The sequence below is a fragment of the Labrus mixtus genome, chromosome 22 (assembly GCF_963584025.1).
Source record: "Labrus mixtus chromosome 22, fLabMix1.1, whole genome shotgun sequence".
NCBI classification, from domain to species: Eukaryota; Metazoa; Chordata; class Actinopteri; order Labriformes; family Labridae; genus Labrus; species Labrus mixtus.
Genome location: NC_083633.1, coordinates 8,151,127 through 8,173,646, shown reverse-complemented (window position 1 = coordinate 8,173,646; position 22,520 = coordinate 8,151,127). Strand labels below are relative to the sequence as shown.

Here is a 22,520-nt window from a genome sequence, read left to right as displayed (position 1 = left end):
TCTGCATTCATGTGATCAAAATAGGTGTGTCATTTAAAAATTGTACTCCTGTATGGTTTCAGCCCATAGAGAAATTATCTACAATGTGTTTGTTTCTGCTGTAAAATCATTTCACATGAGCGCTAATAGGGATTCTTTGGGTTTTGCAGCCAGCCTCAAGTGGACACTCGAGGAACTGCAGTTTTTTTTTTTGCACCTCTGCAGTGGCTTCATTTTTCCAACACCAGCAGTCGCTGCTTGAGAGAAACATAACATTCTTCCATCTTCCATTATTATTCTTTTCCCATAAATGACTGCAGGCAAATCTGAGCCCCACTCCGTGTCGACTTTCCCCTCTGACTCCCGCAAAAACGAGCTGAAGGCACAAAGACGCTGAGCTAAAGTCCTCATCGATTCTGAGAGAGGACGCGCCCGACAGAATCCTGAACAGTCTGGGCCGTTGAAGACCCGCTGCAGGTTACGTATTGATTTCCCTCCAGGACGGTCTGACGGAAGACGCTCAAGTTGGCTTCTGCAGACGGGGCGGAGGGCTGAATCCCCTCTGAGCACGACAATGAAAACATGTCAGGAAGACGGAAAGGAGCTCGGGCTGCTCGTCCCTCTTCATGATAACAAACCCAGACTTCTTTTTGTTGGGATCGGATGTTAAAGAGACGGACGGCTGCAGAGAGACAAAGTCTGCAATGCACATGGAGGGGGGGGGGGGGCAATAGGAAGACAAAGACCTGCAGAGGACTTGCAGAGGTTGACTTAAACTCAGACACACACCCACACACCCACACACACACACACACACACACACACACACACACACACACACACACACACACAGAGATAAGGCAGCTCTCTGAGATGGCGCTGACAGGCCGTTTAACATTCAGCTGAATGTTCTCCACCTGCCATCATCTGATGAGTCTGGCCTGTAAATTTAATTCCCTTTTCCACACTCTGCCAGGCCTTCTAACCACAAATTAACACACACTCACACACATTCCCTCCCTCATACACCCTCACATTACCCCGAGAAGAAACAGGAGGGAGAGTGAAAGAAGTAGCAAACGGATCACAGAGCAGGGAGAGAAAACGAGTCATTTGTCAGGCGGTGTTTGGGCGTTCTGCTCCCCCGAGTGTCGTCTGGAAGGAAGAGGATACTTGGCATAAGGTGTGAAGCAGCTTTCCTCAGCTGCTCAACACCTCCTCACACGCGGAGAGGCATCCAAAAAACTTTGACAGGAGCGGAATAAACGAACTGAACGCCAAATTTAAGACGATCTGAACACTCGGAGTTCTCAACAAATTCAATTTAGCGAAGTAGAGGGATCCAACAGACGTCGTAAAAGCCCGAACAATCAATTTAAGAAGAGTGTCTCCAATTGTACTCCATGACACCAAGTTCATGATTGGAATAACGTGATACCCAGAGACGCTTGTATTTTGTCACATTCTTGTCCATGCACACAAGATTTATTTTTGGGCTTTTTGTGCCTTTAATGGCGAGATAGGACAGTGGATAGAGTTGGAAATCAGGGAGAGAGAGTAGGAGAAAGGAGCCACAGGTGGGATTCGAACCTGGGCCGCCCGCTTGGAGGACCATAGCCTAAACATGGCGCCACCAGCGCCTCGTCCAAGCACTTTTTAAATGGAGTAATGAGCAACAACACGGCAGGCTTGTAAACGTTACCGAAGCCTGGCTCAGACTACGGGAGCTTCATCACACACATCAGGAGAATCTTAACAGATATTCTTCTCTATAATGATGCATTACAAGATATGAAAGTAAGGGCACATCACATACGACAGGATTTTATGAAGATTAGACCAGTTAAATCTGCGGCTTCAATGCTTCATGCTGAGAGGATAAAAAGTTTAAAAATGAGTTTGGGTGAAGAAACAGCATGGATTGTCTGCTCTTCAGCGAGGGCTGGAGGTCAGAGTGTAACTGTCAGATGCAGCTCAGGTGTCCACTGCAGGTCGCAGGTTGCCGCCGGGTCGCCGTTACTGTTCACTTATGACTGTCCTACATATCGCTCCTTTAATCAAAGTCTTGGGTTGGAGATTCAAAACAAATATGTAGACATTAATCCAGTTTTGCAAAAAGAATTATGGTGAGAATTGTATTTTAAACTCTCTATCCTGTTAGAGTGTGACTGTGAAGCCGTGTAGGTTGATTAAGACGATCAGCAGACACCATGAATCACATTGAGCTTCAAAAGCTTTTTTTTTCATTTTTCTGCCGTCACTCTGTAAATGTCAAACAGCCGAAACAGGAGCAGGACCGAGACACGCTGTCGGGCTGACGCTCACACCGAGGGCTGATGAGGGAACACGGGAGGCTGCGGCGGACTTCAGGGAGCAGAAATAATGAGGAGAGAAAATGAAGGCGAGCGGGACGGACGAGCGAGGGATCCGAGGATCCAGTGTAAATTTCCCCGGTGGCCGAGCGAGAGGAGAGACATTTCTCACTGCTGCTGTGCTAATGACGGATTAAATGGCGTTTCACCGACGGCGACAACAAACACGGACACGACGGAGAGGAGGACAGGACCGCAGAACTGTCTGCTGGAACAGAAAGTTCTTTAAAGTAACTCGACGTTTTCAAATTCCTGACGGAGTCACAGGTAAGTTATGGATTTAACTCATCGATTGCTTTAAGCTGATCTCCTTTCTTTCCTACGCCTGCTGCATTGAGCCATGACTGTGTTCTTTTTTGTTTTGGTATAGCACATTTTAATGTATCAGATAAATAAGGAGGTTTTTGAGCTTCACATCTCAGTGCAATAACTCTCCATGCCAGCAGATGGCGGTAGTCTGTAATCGCCATTCCAAAAAGGGGAAACTGGAAGAGGACGAGGACGTGGAAGAATGCGGATATATGAACCGTTGTTATGATACGAGAAAAACATTTTCACACCGTTGTCGCTCAACACTCTTAATCTAGGCACTTGTAATCCAGAATAACATCTGATGAAAAGCTGAACTGCCAATCAGAGTGTCTCCTCTCACCAACCGCGAAGACGTACGGCGATTCAACATGTCGGATCGGCTGAAAAAAGGCAGATGGGGGCCGACGGGTAGCGACTGAGCTGGACACACCGTGAAAACTAGAGCGACGATCTCCGTGTGTGTGTGTGTGTGTGTGTGTGTTCACCTTGTGAGCAGGTGAGGTGAGAAGGAGGCGGGGTTGTCCTGTTCAGAGAAGAGAGGCATGGATCCTCCCATCAGCCACAACCGGACTGACATGATGAGCACCACCTAGAGGACAGAGGAGGAACAACACGTCAGGACATTTAGCTGGCCGTCTGAAGTCTGCTGATCAATCTCTGATGGAACATTAAATGAGCGACTCAGATGTAATAACGAGCGTCCACAGTCCTTTTTTTTTTTTGCAAACATAATGTTGAGTTTGCAACTAAAATATTTACAGTGGTAGGTACATCGCTTCAAGTTGAAGAAAACACACACATGCAATGAAATCTGTGTGTCGTTTTCAAGATGTTTTGGGGCCATTTTTGTCTTTATTGGACAGGGCAGCTGAAGAGAGATGGTACATGTTTGGAGGAGAGAGCGAGGGGATGACATGCAGCAAAGGGCCGATGTATCTGAACCCACGGTCGCTGCACTTCGGGCGTGGGACATTAGCCTCTAGCCTACCTGGCGCCCCAAGGACCAGTACTTGATGTTACAAAAATCTTTACTCACATAGGCGGAGATGAGGCCGGCTCGTTTGATGAAGGGGCTGCAGATGTGGAGGAGGTCCCTGAGTCTGGAGCCGGACAGGTGACTGAGGAACAAACACAAACACAGAGGATCGGTCAGACTTCATCTGGGGGTTTAAGCAACACAGACTAAATACAACTTTGCACAAAAGAGAGATTGTCACAGCATTTACGAAAGTTTTGCAACCTACCAAAAACTACAAATGCTGCAGCCAACAGCTGAACTAAATACTTCTGTCACTTTCTGTTTGCACAACCTGGAGCAATAACCAAAGACTGATCCATCACCAACACCTGGCTGCACCAAACTAGAGACACAATTCCACTTATTGGTTGAAGGTTCTTCTTTCTAGGTCTAAAAGTTGACAGTGCAATGTGCTTCAGTTTAGCTGTGTCAATGTACTCTCTAAATGACCTTTCGGCGTTTACAGGGGTTTCCTATCAGAGCTGCTGGATTATCTGCAGAGGTGTCCTTTTCTTAAAAATGAATCCATGAGCAGATTTAATTTAAAAAACACAAGCTACAGAAGTCTGGTTGGTGGTATTTCCATGTCCCACAGCCTGTTGAAAAACTCAGATAGAGCGCACGACTCAGAGGCTAAAAGTTTTCTCAACGAATACACATAACTGGTTTGCACATCTGCTTAGAAGAGAGATGAAGAAGTAACCATGGCAACCACTCGCGGGCTGAGTCCATCCTGCTAACTGTGGATGTTTTTGTGAGATTTCTGAGACGCCAACAACGACCCTCTTCCTCTCCGCAGCCTAAAGGATGAAACGGGCATGTGCTGCGCTGATACGGCGGGTTTTTAAAGCGACAGGAGCCATTAAAGGTTACGTCATATAGCGTCCGCTTCCTGGACCGGACTTTGGGGTCAAGTGTACTCGGATCCAGGACCGGGTCGCTAGTCTGAAACCACACTAAGACGCAGATAGCTCTTGTTTTCAGGAGCTTTTCCTCTCCAACAAAACTCTTTCACCTTGAAGAATAAGTTCCAGATACCCTCAAATCTGGGCAATGACCTTTTCCAACCTTCCAGTCGCTTTGTCATTAATACAAGGTTAAAAATTAAAAGCTTTATCGTGTCTACTTTCCATGAAACTGAAGAAACAACATCCATCGATTCACGCGTTCATTCACGTATCGATCCAAACATCCAGCCAAGGTCATTCTTAAAGCCTCCACCCCGCGGAGCACACGGCCCTCTGTTTTAGCCCGAGGTGGAAACTCAAGAAGAGCTCCGAGTGCAGAAAAGAGGCAGCAGGAGAATAAGATGAGAGAACAGGATGGGGGGGGGGGGGGGGGGGGGGGGGGGGGGGTGGGGGGATGAGACAGATAGCTAGTGAAAGCAAAGCATGGAGAATCCGTTCAGCAGCCCATCACTTTGAGACGTTCCCCGTGTGCAGAGCTTTCAAAGCATCACAGAGAGGAGATCTCGCAGGAATTCTACACACATTCTGTGGGTCTCACACTCCCGTCTCTCCAGTTTCATCTCTACCCCCACCCCCTTCTTTTTTTCTCCTTTTCTATATTTGTCTTTTAAAAGTCTTTGCTCTTCTGTTCTGCTGAGGTTTGCAGCGCCATGAGACAGAATGACAAAGAGGAATCAGAGTCTGCAGACGCTGCATTCAGGAGCGACTCTCAAAGAGTTTGGTCTCCCCGCTGACTAACAGGGAAGTTCTTTCTCCGGGAGCACAGTGCACCTAATGTGTTTAATGGACTTCGCACTCACACAACCAGGCGTTCAATGCAAATGATGGAAAGTAAACATTTTAAGGATCTGCACCTAAATAGATAATTCAAGGAAACCCAAGATTTATGTAATCCTGGACTCAGAAACGGCCACATTCAGATCAACTGAAATAATAAAGTGATCTTACTATATGATCAGACATTAATGAAACATGCTATGTTGAAGTGCTGGCTTCTCTGACAACAATGCAGCAGCCAGTATGTCCTCCTTCTAACTTTAGATTCTGCTCCTGAATGCTCTGGATTTGTTTGGACCAGAGAAGGTAGGCGGTTTTAAGGCACCCCCACACGGCCGTTTTGGACGCCCCTCGTTTTGCCAGATATGAGACCAGTTATCAGGTCAAACCAACAGGTGTTGCAGTGATGAAAGCGGGCAAGAGAAGTGGTTCAGATAGAAGTGATTGTACTCGACCTAAAAAGCCTCTGCATGTTTCTAATAAGCTCCACGAGCAGAAACGTGCTCAAACTAGGATCAATGTTGGAGATGCTTTTTGAAAAATGGAGAGAGGTTAGAACACAGAAAGGTTTACAGACTGATGCAGAGCTGGATAAACACTGAAGCTTCAGTGTCCACCACATGGCGACCTGCGTGAGCATCGACTCTAGAGAGGAGGGGGCGGGGGGAGACAGCTCTCTACAATGTTTAGAATTTGGACTGCAGTACCCATTTTAAACACTAGGTGTCAGAGTTACATACTGCTCCTTTAATCAAAGTCTTGGGTTATATAATGTGGGTTAGACAAAAAAAAAATGGCAGCCTGGAGGGAATTTAACTGATTTAACTGGCGACATCAGACATTCAGAGAGGGATTCATCAAAGAAAAACTTGAAATTGAAATATCTATTGACTGCTGAAATACTTCTGAATGCTCCGCTCCTGGACGACATATTTACCTGACAGCATGCCGTGTTTTAATCAGACTTACGAGCTGTTAGTGCTGCTCATCCCGCTTGATGCTTTACTGAGTATTTAAGAAGGTTTTAAATTCTGTTTCTTTGTTTTGATATGTGAGTAGGATTACTTATTTTATGACATAATTTAAAATGCTAAATAATTCAATTCAATGAGCACATTCTGTGGCATGGAAAGGATCCCGAGGGAATCACCGACAGCACTCTAGGAATAAAAGTTCTGCAGCTTCGACGACACGTTTGCAGTGTTTTTAATAAAAAGAAGAACACATTTAATCACAGTTGTATCGCCCTCTCTAACAGGTGTCCTGCTTTAATAACGTTCTGCTGAGATGAAACTGATGAAAGCCGCGTGCAGCCTGACAGAAGCTGTTTCGCAAACTCGTCTTTCGCAGGTCGGATGATTAAAAATCTCCCTGAGGCTGGAAATGCAAAGCAACACTCGGCGTCCCTGGGAAACACACACAAACACACACTGGGATGGAGAAACGCTGAGAAGATTGGTTTCACGCTGCAAAGTAAGAGAATGCGACGCCCCCCCGCTTACACACACATACACACACACACACACGAGGGGCTTATAGAGAGAGAGAGAGAGGAACAGACAGATGTTGTCGGTGTCTTCAGACCTGGGCCTCAACTTCTCACACAGGATCATGGGAAAGACGACTCCGAGGATCTGCACAACAGGATGCTAATTTACCATGACAACTGTGACCGCAGCAACAGCGGAGGATGAATGGAGGGGAGGAGGCGTGTGTTTGGAGGGGAGGGAGGAAGTTAGACAGAAAATTGAGTTTGGGTGATTGTTTTTTGGAGAAAGGTCCGGGGGGGGGGGGGGGGGGGGGGTTCAGCTTCCTCACACACAAGAAACGTAAGCAGGGGAGGAAAAACACACAAATCCACCAGGAACTTGGAGGGTTGTTGTGATGTGAGCTCGGTTCAAGCCCTCAGTGCTCCTCTTGCAGCTAAAATTCTTCACATTCTTCCCTCTGATGGCATTTCCTCTCCTCCTCCTCCTCCTCCTCCTCCTGGTCTTCTTCTTCGTCAGCGGGTGCCACAGTTATTTACACTCACATGTCCAGCCACCGTGGCTGCAACACGACAGAGCTGCTGCACCACTCCGGGCTAAAAACTGACTCACTGAACGGAAGAGGTGGACTCTAAGACACTCTCCAGATCAGCAGTTATGCTTTTATAACAACAAAAAGATGAACCATACACTCCTCCTCAATATATCTACACGAGAGAGGCGTTCTTAACCCCAAAACGTTTTATGTAATCTGCTTAAATTCAGAGTTTTTGGATAAAACAAGTTTCAATTATAACTTCAAAAAGGGGATACAACACCATGATTGACAGCTCTGTTGACCAATGAGTGGGAAGCAGATTTTCAGAGTGGAGGCAGTTTGTTCTCAATCAATCTGTCAGAGACAAACATATGCTTCAAAATGTGACCGTACCGGCGCCACGTTCACCTTTTCCTGGACTTTGTTCTGTAGCTTTAGGCTTTGATGATGCACGCCCTGATGGAGCTCGGCCCAGGTTGGCACCAGGTTCAGGTGTTTTGCATAAATCCAGCCGTGGACCGTTTAAAAACAGGTTCAGTCAACATGCCGCTTTGTTGTGCCAAAAATCCCAACGTGCCGCTGGTTAGACATCCCAGTTAGAAAACATGTGTTTACACGACGGGAAAAGTTGTGTAACTTTGGATTTGGTCATTTACCCGTTTTCTTCTTAATAATTTGACCGCAGTGGTCATTTGCTGGTGTAACACAGACATGCAAAATTCAAGATTCTGCACAGAGAGATCTTCTTTTCTTTGCTTGACACAATTGTATTCTGCATTTGCATCAGATATGATTCAAACTTCTACATCCCTGCTGTGTGTGTGTGTGTGTTCTCTCTTCTTGGCTGTACCCCTCATCTCTCCCTCTCTCTCTCTCTGTCTGCGTCTCTGAGTTGATGTCAGGCCTTGCAACGTCTTATGAAGTGTGATGTAGTGTGAAGGGCTGCTCGGGGGCAGTCACAGAGCCGAGACGCTTCACAGCTCTCCGACACTGACGGGACAAGTGCGCGCGCTCACACACACACACACACACACACACACACACACACACACACACACACACACACACACACACACACACACACACACACACACACACACACACACACACACACACACACACACACACACACACACACACACACACACACACACACACACACACACACACACACACACACACACACACACCCCCTGTATGCATGCTAGCTTTGTGGGACTGTGTGTGTGTGTTAGTATGTGCGATGGGTGTCAGACTTTTAGGGACACACAATATTGAAAACCCATCGGTCTTCATCTGATAGACGAGCTCTGCCTCTTGAAACGGACGTGATATCTCGGAATTGCAGTGAAGCTAGCGGTTAGCATTGAACGACCTCCAGGCCAGGCTTCTTTTACCGTGCCGCGTTCAGCCTGCAACGTAAACGCAGTTCATTCTTTGCCCATAACATCCCTGAGTAGACTTTCTCTATTACTATGAAGACTCTGTATAAAGAGATTAAAGGGACTCACAGCAGAGTTGGACCAGTGTAACGGGGACAATAGCCCTGGTCATTGTTGGTCAAGATGATTTGAGGCTAAAAAAAAAGGAATGTATGTCTATTCAAATAGCCTGAAAAAGTTGCCCTCATGTCTGTTCACCTTACCAAACACCTGCCACACAAACCTCCGTCTGAACCCGGACAAGTCAGTCCTGGAGCTGCTGCCGCCGACAAACTGTCACCAAGCTTTCAATCTTAACAGGAGAAATGTTCACATGGCAAAGTCACCGCTGCATGACTCACAGGTGAAACACTGACCCCACAGGGAGCTGACGATATTTCAATATTGTGCACACAGTAACAATCAGGAGACAGGGACCCGGAGTGAGGCCGGGTCGACATGCTGCCCAAAGGTGCCCCTAAATGTGAACACATTATCATTTTAAGTCTTTGACATCACTGTCGCCCCTTTAAGCATCTTAGAGATGTATTTCCTACGATACTGCTGCAAGTGTAAAGTCTTTCCAGAACCAAGCCAAGTGTGAACTACGTCCCACCCCAGGTTGTGTTCAGTCCCTGCTTGTATTTATATACCCCCAAACAGTAACGCTCTGTACTTAGTACATAGTCAAAGTAATATGGAACCAAAGTGATATGGACTAATCTCTAATCTGCTGCACCCCTAAAGGCCATAACTCACCAAGGAGATCGTCGGCCGTCGGTCCTAGTTGGACTGTCAGTGAGCGGTCGTCGCCCTAGTTTTTGCGGTGTGTCCGGCCCCCGTCTGCCTTTTTTCCGCCTCCGCCTCTTCTTTTCTTTTTCCACTAAAATACCAAGGACTGACAACACCAGCGCCATTTTCAACTATTTATCAGACATTATTCTCCATTAGTAGGCTACCTGTAATACGAGTGGTGAGCGAAAGCGGTGTGAAAATGGTCTCCTCGGACTACCGCCCCCTGCTGGCATGGAGAGGCGTTTCCTCTCACGCATGTGCAGAACGTACGCGGTGGTTGGCCGTCGGCTGTAGTCTTTGCGGTGTGTTCAAGTGCAACTCTTTGGCCAAGACGTGAGGCGACGTCACAGGCGGCCTTCGTTGCCACTAGTTCTTTGCCGTCTGCTCGGTGTGTCAGGGCCTTAAGAGTCTCAGAGCAAGTGCTTAGGTAATCTAGCATGGGTACAGTCAGACAAATGTACAAAGACAAATGTAGTCCACTTGGAAGGGCAGATGGGGCCAATGGATGGGTGATGTTTTTTTTTTTTTTAATGGATGGGTTCAACCCTTATTAAAGGCTCTTTTGCAGCACATTCAGGGCTGTGTGCATTGGAGCCTCTAAAAACACACACTCTCCTCTGGCTCCTGGATTAGGTTCTAATGTGCATTGCATGAAACCCAGGTGAGGATTACGATCGGGCACCACTGCGGGCTCACGGCCTCTGCACCCTCACGCCGTTCACTATCCCACCAGGGGGAGCTTCATGCTGCGGTTCATGTGTGTGTGTTCTTCCCTGGAAGATACAGCCTGAAGTGCCTAAAGAACCAACTCATTAATCACAGAGACACGGAGATGTTCTCTCTCTCTCAAACACACACACACACACACACACACACCCGCACCAGATTTCTCCGGGGAGCGCTCCGGGGGCGTTCCTCCGAGGAAGAGAGAGCACTGTCTTTATATTAAAGCCATCCATCTTCACTAACCTCGGGTTTTACTGAGGATCTTTATGGAGGAACATGTTGTTTTTCAGTCTGTAATCTCCTGAATCCATACAAGAGAGGCCGCCTGAGCTGCAGGAGGCGTTAGTTCAGACTGACAGATTGATAAACGTCGGTTCAGCATTGTTACTTACAACTGTTGAACAGCTGAGTGATTGAGATTAATTCAACACCTGAAACAATGAAGACAGGTGACAACAGAAAGGTCAGCTGTTGAATTTGAACGCCTCCCTGAGTATGAGATAAAGCTGCTGCACTTTAAGCATTTAGGAAGCCATTTTGGATCGAAGTCAGCCAGTTTCCTTAAAGTAAACGCTTATTCTGGCTTTTAAATGTGTAAACATCTGATGCAGGTGGAGTCAAACAATTTCACAATGAAATGTGAAAAGCATCGCTCATGACTTTCAGGGACATCTGTCCTAAGAGTCTAATTTCACAGAACTCAAATCTTCATTTTGTTCCAGTTGTAAAGTAATGCCACTGAAGCTGCCTATCACATAAGATACATCATGTTGATGAGACGAATCTGTATCTGTGAGGACTGGAGCATATTATCTACAAAGGAAGCGAGCATCTTCAGCGTCTGTCCTCATCACTTCATGAGTAATGAGACGACTTTGCCAAAACTTGGGAGTGCTCCCTGGAGATGAATCGCGTCTTTGATGAGTGGAAGAGCGCTCGGTGAAGAGAGTGTGAGTGGGTGAGAGGAGAAGTATTCAAACTTTAGTGGTGCTTCAAAACTGCACATTAGTGTTTGCAGTGAGTGGGCTGCTTTCAGTTTGGTTTTTTTTAAACAACAGTTAAATGTGATTCAAGGTGCATCTCTGCTTTTGTGATGTAGACCTGGTGTACACAAGAAATTGGATTGGGAATGTTTTTCTGAACAGTTTGGCCCGACTGTTTTTAACACAAGATTCTCCGACTGATTTGCAACATCCCAGAAAATCAGCTGGTTTGAGTTTATTTCAGTTTCTAATGAAATTAGCCCATGAAAAAGTCAACAATAAGGGGAAGGAGGTATGTTTTCATTTGAATATTGCAGGTTTGGACATTGTTGCTAGGTTACGACAGGTTACTTCTGCATCCCTCGTAATGTCCGCCAGGTGTGTTTTAGATAGCTCTGTGTGCTTAACATTTGCTTAAATCCTGACATCAGCAGCAGCTCTACACCTGGAACCTGTCCCCTCCAAAAGACGAGTCAGACTAACGACTACTCCGCCATTGTCGCTGACAAAGCTGATGTGGTTAGTCCCGCCCCGTCTTGATTCTGATTGGTTTGTTGAGGGAGGAGTGACATTAACAAGCGCAGCGCTGTTCCAAAAAGTTGGACGTTTTCAACCGAGAGCGCAGCGACAAAAAAACTGCCACACTGAGGGCGTGTTTGACCTCGGGGGGGTTGAGCGCTGAAAATGCTGAACTACATTAGTTCTGTATTGAAAACGATCGCTGGCTGTCTGTGGACACAGGTCCTAAGATCTGTTAACTACTGAGCCGTCCTACCAAAACACATCGTGAAAATACCTTTTCTTATCATGAATGCTCGGGCCGGAGGGTTTGGGGACACAACAAACCTCTTACGGATAAACTGGTCCCCGTCTGAGTCTGTGTGGTGGACCCGGTTGAACCAGCGTCACGTATCGAGTGTAGTGATTACACTATTAAGGACAGAAGTTCAGCAAACAAAGGAGGTCGTTTTAAAACTCGTACTTTTCCCCAGGTAGTGTTTCTGGCAACATTTACTTTTTGTCCCCCAGACATCTGGAAATACTGGTGATTACCTTTTATTATTACTGCAGCAGTGATGGCAACAACACCGAAGTGGGGTTGTTTCTCTTACTCATGGTATGAGAGTGTGTAAGGAATAGGCGCAATGGGAGCCGAAAACAAGGAGCATTCTGGGTAACATTATGCTGAGTAATGCCTGGTTGTTAGAGCACAGAAAATGTTCGAAAGAGAAGTCGTTAGTTAGGGGATGTTGGAGGAGAGCCGGGGGATTTACCCTAAGGAGAGTCTAATGATGAAAGGTGAGCCAGGAAGAGGAGGAGGAAGAGGAGGAGGAGGAGGAGGAGGAGTCTCTGTTCCTCCTCGCCTCGTTTCTCTTCACAGCCTTAAAAACAAAACACCTCTCACGTCTCCCTGATGTCCTCATTACGGCCCGTCTGCTCCTGAGCAAGCAGCAAAGCTCCTCACATTTCAGACAAATGTAGAGCCGGGTGTCGAGGAAAAGCAGGCGGGGAGTTATGGAGCATGACAGGGAGGTGAAGAGGGAGCGGGAGGAATGAGAAAAATGCAGGAGGAGAAGGAGACTGCTGCATAATGCATGTTGGAGGGAGAGGATGGAGGGAAAATGAGACAGAATGAAGGACAGCAAGTTAAGCATTTGAAGACTTTTCGGACCAAACCAGTCTAACTTCCTGCTGTTCTGAATCATGTTTCACTCCTTTCACCTGTTGTTTTTGTCTTTAAGAAACCCCCTGCTGTCAACTGGTATGGAAGCTATATGCTACCACACCAATAGTAGCTATAAACTGCAATGTTTTTAGAACCAAATTATCTGGTTCATTAGTTGCAGTTGAAATGAATTCTGGGAAATGAGTTTAAATCAGGCTGAATGAAAACAGGAAGCCAAAACTACAATAACTCTTCAAAGAGTGAAACTCCTCTGATTTGAACGTGACCTAACTGCTTTTTGATTTGCCTGCTGATTGACAAATGTTACTTTGACTTTGTCACCGTTTTCTCAAGTTCATCTCTGCTGGATAAAACCCTCCAGGGCTCCACAGTCTGATGACGAGGTTATTTCGGCGGCTGCTAATTAGGATCCAAACCAAACAGCCTCATTACGAGCGCTCACCGTCTCTTCACATTAAACACGTTTATGTGAGATGTGAGATACAATTAAAGGTTGTAGGCTGAGGCCTCCTGCTGACTGCGTTAGCATACTAATGCTACACTGACTATTTCTGGCTCTGGTTATTACGGCTGTGGCCGAGTCATTAGTTAGTCAGAGAGTCTCTGAGGGCCACGGAGGCCACAGCATGCATACTTAAACTCATGCAAACATCTAAAAAACACACCATCGGGAATGCAACAGCGAAGAAAACAACTGCATGTTTTCTGCAGGATAGACGTCACGAACAGGGAGCTCAAACTTAAGCTATCTACAGCTTGTTTTTCAGTCCTTAAGACAGAAGTCAACTCATTCAGTTTAAGAGCTTTACAAAGCAATTTGGTGTTTTTTATCAGAAAATGAAGTTGTGTAGCAGTGACTTTAAAGGTCGCATATGATGGAAATCACACTTCACCATGTTCCTCTAACACTAATATGTGTCCCTAGTCTGTCTACAAACCCCCCAATGATGAGAAAAGTCCATCCTCTCCGTCTTCTGCCTGCTCCACTTTTCAGAAAATGTGTGCTCAAACAGGCCGTTTGGAGATATTCCCTTCATGACATCACAAAGGGCAGTAGCCCCTCCCCCAGGTGGGTGACACTCCCACAGCTAGGTGATTGTTCTGCCCTCTGAGTCTGCCTTCTCACCGTAAACAATAGGCGAGAAAGCCTGAGACACCCAAGCCCTTCCAGAGAGGGGGCGTGGTCAGACACAGCTCATTTACATTTAAAGGTACAGACACAGAAACAGCCTGTTCTGAGCAGGGCTGAAATAGAGGGGTTTATAGGCATGATCAAATACAGGATCAGAGTGGATTTAGAACAAGAAACTTCACACATGTTTTGAGGAGCTCTGAGACTTATTTAAACTGGTTGAAGAGGAGGAGAATATGTGACCTTTAATGTCTTCCACATTTTATAAATCAGTGCTACACACATTTAGACACTTTCATTCAATTTTATAAAAAGTATAATGACCTCCACTGGGAGCTGACATATTTCCTTAAATATCACACGTTTTTCTTCTTCTGAGCAAAAAGCAGAAACGAAAAGAAGTTTCTCCATAAGAAGACATCATGGTCTTGTTCTTAAGGTTTCTGAAAACTTTGTTTTTATACAGTTCACGAGCAGGAGACGTTGAAGCTTTTGGGTCAAGATTGTTTAGTCTACAACAAAAAGGTATTCCTTATCAGTATAGTCAGATCCGTTTAATGGCTGACAACAACAAGTTAAATTGGTTTATTGTTGCCGCTCTCAGGGCAAATACATCCCTGAGTGTAAATGTTCTAAATACCCTCCACTTTAATGCAAAGAGTCTTTGAAAGCCCTGAGTGTTTGGTGACGGGTCAGAGTGTGTAGGATGAGCACTCTGCAGGATTTAAATGATCCAAAGGGTCTAATGACAGGATCAAGTGATGTTAGGATATTCCAGGCTGCATCTTTATAGTTCTTTTTAATCACTTAACGAGCTCCGAGGCCGCCTGAACTACAGTGTTTGTTAAAAGAGGGCATTCATTTTAAGGATCAAGAGCCGGAGAGGGATTACGAGGTGTCAGGCAGCAAACACTCAGTGGATGTGTACAGGAAGAGCAGCCGGAGAGCGGGCAGAGTGTATCTGACAGGCAGGAGATAAATCCTGGAGAGCTGCGGAATGAACACTCTGCATCCCCCGTCACTAATTAGACTTCTCTGAGAGGAGCGCGGAGCAGCTGTTCAGCTGAGCGGAGAGAAACGAATAATAACGTCACCGTCTTCCACTGAATCTTCTCCAATTCCATCGCTCTCTGAATGATCTCACACTCAACATCACATGTGTTCACATGTGTTCACACGCAACCACAAAAACGTACGCACACACAGGAAGGATGATTAAGATTTAATGACGCTGGAGCTCCTGTCTGACCAGGTGTTTGGAGGCAGAGTCACGGCACAGTCATCTAATATTAATAGATGTAAGTGTAGACAGTGCTGCCGTCTAACCATCAGGTTGTTTTACGATCCTGTTCAAACTATAGACACCATTCATTATGTTTTTTTTGCTAATTGTGGTCACACGTCTTGGAGTGTTTTCTCATACCTCATACTGATACTGGTATCTGAAAGACCTCAAGATAAATGACAACCCTTAAAGATTATGTCGGTCAACAAACCATCTTTATCAATGAAAAACTGAAGGTATCATATAATGCATAGAACTTAAAAAAAAGCATGAGATTTTTGTGATGCGTACTGCACAAAACTCCTGATATTTTCAGGAGGAGCGTCATGTGTGAACGCAAACAGCCACATTTTTCACCCGGAGTGTCTCCTCCAGCCTCCTCGTGTTTATTCTGCAGAAAGTCAGAGTGAGCTGATGTGAGAACACAGCAGGATATAATCAGGAGAATTCACCTGGAGCGAGTGGGAGGGGGTGGTGACGTTTATCCCCTGTGATCGCTGCACGACCATAGACTGTCTGCAGGTCTGAGGTGCATGTGTGAACAATCAGACCAGGAGCAGTTCTTCTGAAATTATCTAGATACTTCAGGAGTGCAGAACACAATATTAATTCAGATGAATTCCTCTTTTTTTTAGCTTTGAAATATTCTCATTATAAAAATATACAACCACTGTAATGCACATTACGGGGTTCTTTATTTATCTAAATAAATGCAGAGTTTTAGTTTCTATTTTGCTTATTACAATGTCATGGTGTGTCCTTGCATTCTTCATAATCCTGAAACCAGCACATTGTCATCTGCAAGTCATGCTCAGGCTTTTTTGGGGTTTTTAATTTTTGGCCTCTGGGCGGGATGTGAATTGCTCCACCAGCCGATCTTTACCACAATGACACTGATGGGAGATGTCGGTGCTCGCTTTATTTACATTTTTGACTTCATTCATTCTTTGTTTTTTTCTTTGCTCATCCACAGGACATCTCGAACATAAAACCACCATCTCCCCACTCGCTCGGTTCTTTAATCTGGTAGCAGAGTAAGTCAGTGACCCTGAAATGTCTGCAGCGTCGCAGGGGGACGTTCACTGGCATCATGTCTGAGCATGGCTTCTCTGTGGCCTGCCCGTGACATGCTGTGGGCAGTTTCAGGCAGCTTGGTGTGAAAATTGTTGCTTTGCCTTGGTGCATAGCTGCGGGGCATTGGACCTAGGTGTTACTGATGGCCGTGTGAGGCTGCAGCATGCATACTAGCACGCTGTCTGAGCAACCAAACCAAGGTAATTGGATTTGGATTTAACCATGCGAGCATTTTAATCCAACAGGGAAAAGTGATTTTTTGCGTGTTTGCAGCTGGAGGAGATGTCTGATGTTTGTTTCACAGCGCTTTGGTTTTAGTTTATCCGTTCCTGAGTGCATAATGTAGGCCGAGGCTTTTAGCGTGCTTTGCTGTTTTTGTGCTCGCAGCACTTTATCCTTAATCGGATTGTGAATGAGTCAAATATTTGAACTGTGTCCGCTGCTGTGTCTTTATTTGCAGCAGCTGACCTCTATTTTAAGACTGAATCTCAGAGGACCAATGCACGCAAACAGCATATAAATGTATTTTTTAACACTCCGGGGTAAAAAAATATGCAAATGGGGTTGAGTCTGCATGGAGTTGATTTCACATCAAATTTCCATTCAGCAGCAGAAGGAAAAACAACAATCACCTCTAACAGCCCTTTGATTTCTGCAGGGAACGTCCCACTTACATCAAGATGTCTTTAAAACATCACAGACATAACACCAGAAGAGAAGGAGCACGGAGAGGAGCAGAAGTCTGCAAAGTGTTTTCTGATAATATTTTTGCAAGAACAGCTATTTGAATATATTATTTGAGTTGTGCATGATGGAGGATTCCTCTACCACTCCATCTAGTTTTATTGTATGATAACCTATATTTAGAGGACTCCTGGACCACTGAAGAGAGCCTCTACTTGACCGCAAAAATTGGCTCCAGAATGCAGAAGTGCTCAAAACTGCATTTTTCTCAATTAGCCACTAGAGGCTGACTCCAACAGTGAGTCAATCCCCATTTGTCCCCTCAGATCATTTGGTTGCGTTTGTTTTCTTGGAGGCTTTTTGAGATTGTAAATCTGTCTTGTTGTGGGCTTTACTGTACAAACAGACAAGTCTGAGACAAAGTCCACTTCAACAATTTTATTTCTGTTAGCACTAATGCTAATGCTAATGACCACCAGACCTGGCTTGTTAGCTCGTTCAGTGTTTGTAATCCTCGATTTAAATGTGCCAAATTATGCACTGGAGTCAGAATCGCTGTTGGATTTTCCCTGCAGAGTAAAATATGTGTCGTTGTGAGAAGACAAGTTGTTAACGGTTATCTCATACGTGTCCTTAACCTGTCGTTTTGTCCAGTACTGTGGGAGAGCAAGCTGCTCTTAGCTTATTTAGTATGAAATTAAAAGTCCTGAAAAATATCTCATAATTTAGGAAACACAAGGTTTCCTATTCTGCAAATCTCCAATTTAAATCTCACAGGGTTACAATTCTGGATATCCAAACTAAACGTGGACAACCTTTCAGATCATGAGGTAAAAGTATGTCATAATAGCCCCAGGATGAGTCTGCAGAGGGCGCTATGAAACCATTTGAATTTCACGAGTGGGCTTCAAGTCTCTACGTAAACCAGTGAAACGTCTTATATAGACTCTCTTCTCCCAGCACTGGAGAGCAGCCCTCTCCTGGCAGCCCTGCAGCGTTCTGTTTTCAGTAACTCTAATAACCTTGGACTGAGGAGCTTTGATATCCTCGTGTTTGTTAACCCCTCGCTTCTCTCGAGCTCAAATATGGACACTCCCAGCTCCAGAAAACCAACAAAGCCATCGTAAAACATCGTATTCAGGGGCTTTAAAAAGGAAATAGACGAGCCAGATTGTGATGTCACGGTGGCTGAGTCCATTATAAAACAGTTTATGGGGAAAAAAAGGCTGAGTACATGGTCTGATTACGTACGACACATCCGTTGAGTTGTGGTGGTGGTATCAACAGGGGGAATCTAAAGCTGAGCTATAGATCAAAACTTGTCCCTAATACAATTCACTTCGCTTTTATCCAAAGCGACGTACATCAGAGAGCAAGTAAATCCACACCACCATCGATGCAAGAACCACAGTGATCTTACAGACACCGGCACACACCACACCACACACACACACTCGATCTCTTCACACCGAGTTTGACTGAGACTCTTCACAGGCTTGTTGAATTTTCAAAGCTTTCTTTCTGAACAAACAGGACTCTTCAAAGTATTTTGATCTCTGAGAAGTCGCAGCCCTGCACAGATCATTCTGACACTCACACACACTCACAGACTCACACACTTCAGAGGCCGGCTTTGATTCACTTTGCCTCATTGTCACCATCTTGTCATCTTCTCCCTCTATCACTATTATTATAATCACATTCCCCCTCACTATGCACAGAAAACAGGCGCTCGGTTCTTCTAGTCTTTCTGAAAATTCTACAATAGTAACTCCACAGCGTGTGTGTTTGTGTGTGTGTATGTGGGAGTTTGTGCACTTCTTGCCAATTAGGACTTATTTTGTGGAGCGAGCCAGCCGGGGCCGACAGCCCGGCTTGTTACAACAGCTACGGAAAGCCAAGAGAGGTCATGCAGAACTCCCTGGGGCCGTTTGGGTCCCACTTCAAAGAAATGAAGAACCCTTAAGTGAATCTAAACCAGCAGCCCGTTATACAGTTTGTACAAGATTCTTTGTGAGTCGTCATTATTTAAAAGTGCAGCCCTTCAAACAAATGCTGCAAGGACTTGACGTCACTTTCTGACAACTTCACAAAGCAGTGCATTCATTTAAAACCGGCTTGGATTGATCTGTATGTCTTGTTTCTGCTTCACAAATCTAATTCACTATGAGGGGCCAAAGCAATAAAGTGCCAGGTCCCAGAGGGTTAATGTTCCTTGGACTTTTCACAGAATTTGGTGGAACCATTAGAATCCTCTTAAAGAGTAATCTTTTTTTTTTGGCCGATAGAAATTTAGCCAACTTGTAGTTTTTTTGTGTTTATTTATCCAACCCGAAAAAATGTTTTAAGACTTTGAGATTCGCCAAAATGTCCCAAACTTTTCAGGTGGGTTCAAAAGTAACAGTTTTGACAGATACCAAAAGTATGCTTCAGCTCATTTTAAGGTTCAAACGCTTTTAACTTCCAAAACTTTGAATGAAAAGTGTCAAACTCAATATTTCATATGGGGTTGGGCTCTTCGTTTTACTTTCCATTGGACCCCTTTTTTAAAGCGTGCCGTCCCAACCAACACCCGACGCCAAGCCACCACCATCGGACTGTATCGTCCTAACAACCACCGCCGTCCTCATTCATGCACGGCCTGCTCCGACCTCCACCTCAGCGACAAGGAAGTGTGGACAACAGGAACGCGAGGAATACAAAGGAGAAATCCTTAATAATAACACCACTCTCTGCAACAATAATAAAAGTCACAGCTCATGTTTCTATAACTGAGGCCAAGAGAGACATTCAGCCCCCAAGACTACCTTAGCTGATTTGAGTTTGTCTTCACTGGTTCTGTGCAAAGGAGAGCAGACTACATTGATTGTTTGCATCGATTTTTCTGCTCAAACCTGCGTTATCATACACATTGTCTTAGATTTCTGTTAGTAAGATTTATCAGAGCTGGACACACGTCTCAGGTGTGTTTGATATTTAATTTCAATGTGTATGTAAAAAAGGTCAAAACAACACACATAAAACACATGAATCTGTCATTTTGTGATATCCACACTCTACAGAGTTGAATGCCGTTGAAGAAAATCATATTGGATGGACCTCTTCTATCTCTACACCATCTGTAAACATACCGCACACCGAGAGGAAGCCAGAATATTTGGCCTGAGCTTAACCAAAGCAAACAGAGGAAGAGGAGGTCAGAGCTCGTGAAGCCCAGCTGCTCCCTGAAGAAAAACAGAGTTAACTCCGCTGCAGGGTCTGAAAAATGTATGGAGAGGAGGCGGATTCTGAACCAGCAGGCAGGTTCAGGAAGGAGAAAGGAGGCAGATATCAACTACTCATCACGTCAATGCACTAAAAACATTGCTCTGGAAAGTCAGAAAGTTGAGCAAGCTCTGATATTTTAGCACTTATTACATCCAATACACATTTCAAAAACGGTAGCAACTAAAAAAGCAAAAGCCAATCAATATGTACCAAAAAGTGCAGTTCCTCCAGTGTCCACTAGAGTCTGTCTCCTGCAGTGAGTCAGTCCCCATAGAGCCCCATGTTAAAATAAACATGTTTACATCCTGGTACAAAAACAGTTTGGTTCTCTAGAGCTTATTTCTCTCTTCAACTGTACGGGCTGAATATTTATACAACTCACCTGTTTACATTATATTAAGGTTGAAAGGGATGTGGAATGAGGGGGGGGCGTGGCCTCTTTGAGTGACAGGTGGGAGCTGCTAGCTGTCTGCTATGTCACCTAAGCTGATTCAACTCCTGACCTTTAACCTCTGGGCCGTGTTTGTGCTGTTGGAGCCTTTTGGAGATTTGTTCCTGTAAATATCAGACTAACAATCCGTCCTGCTGTGCAGCTTGTTGAACGAACAGTCAAGAAATGTTCGCTCCGGCTTTTTTTGTGAGTGAAATTCTGTTTTTGTTTACCTATACGGAAACACTAGTAAGCCAGTATCAGAATCCATGTTCAAGATACCATGGGATTGTTGGCTTAATTATTTCCGCTGCAAGGCCCCACAGTAGAAAACAAGTGCAGCAATGGAAACGTGCTGTGAATGAGAAATCATGATGCCAAAGCAGAAACGCGTGCATTGAGTGCCAACATGTCGCTGATTTAAAAATGATGCACAAACCCAGAAAGACATCTGCAGAAGGAAAATAGCTGCAAATCCATCCATCACAAAGAAAGAGCTCCAGACCAGAAGGGGGCGCTATAGTAAGAGGTACCTCTTTCATACAGTCTGTGGATTAAAAAAAACTGAATTTAAGAGTTCCCGGTGACTTCTGACCACAAAAAAGTAATCAGCTCATTCTCGAGTCCAAGTGAAAGTTTGTGCCAAGTTTGGAAATATTTCCTGCAGGCGTTTCTGAGAAATCAGACAACTCAAAATCATGAACTCGACACAGAGGCAAAAGAATCAGCTCTGAGTTTTGGCAGCTTCCTCACATTCCCCACCTCTGTAAATTCATCTTTATTGGACACGCAACATTACACACACTATGGTCCCTCCCTTTCTGGAATAAGGATATGTTGTTTTTGATCCTTTTAAACCAACATCTCATACACGCCTCCCCCAAGAGAGCCCCGAAGAAGAAGTCACGGTAAAAAGTGAAGGAAAGTTGCAGAAGAAACACTGTAAAGGTTTCCACATTCTGACCTCAAGTTTCTGCAGACACAAGACGTAATTATGTGAATTCTTGTCATTCCTGTTCCTGCAGGAGTTGAAACACTCGACGTGAGAGAGAAATGTGTGTTACCGTGTGTTGCAGAAGTCTCTCAGTCTTTTGCTTTTCTACTCGCCCTGAGGTTGCACCAGAAAATATCTAATTGATTTCCAATTTAAAAAACAAGCTTTTTAAAAGTGATTCCCTTCGTCCGCTCGCTAAAAGAACTGACAGCAGATTTAAGTTTGACTTATTTCTATATAATCCTTACTTATATACTTATATAATCTGCATCACTATTAGGTCATTTCGGCCATTTTATTTGAAAATCAAAGGCAGGGTTGGTAATTTTCAAAAACGAGCATGATTTTGAAAGTAGCATTCCCTCAGTGCCCTGTTTTCACCCACCCCTCTCCTCTGTGCTCCCTCATAAGCCACGCCCCCTCACTTACATGAACGAACGCTGTTGCTGCAGAAGTGGACCTCAGCTCATCTCTTGAATTATGTAGAAACTACGTCGTCTCATGTCTCATTCAGCGGTAAGTAAACTCACAGTATAAACTCCTAAAGTCATCAGTGACCTGCTTTGAGTGTGGGCTAGAGCACGCAAGAGG

General features: G+C 45.0%; 1 protein-coding gene across 2 annotated transcripts in view; it reads right to left on the bottom strand.

Moving 5' to 3' along the window:
• Positions 1 to 22,520, bottom strand: part of tmtc1 (transmembrane O-mannosyltransferase targeting cadherins 1) — an 88,252-nt gene that overhangs the window by 33,986 nt on the left and 31,746 nt on the right. For both annotated transcript variants that reach the window (XM_061029217.1, XM_061029216.1), the window contains 2 exons: positions 3,700 to 3,781; positions 3,149 to 3,252 (listed from right to left, as the gene is read on the bottom strand). In XM_061029217.1, coding sequence (XP_060885200.1) covers positions 3,149 to 3,252; positions 3,700 to 3,781 — 186 coding nt within the window. The remainder of the gene's footprint in view (positions 1 to 3,148; positions 3,253 to 3,699; positions 3,782 to 22,520) is intronic.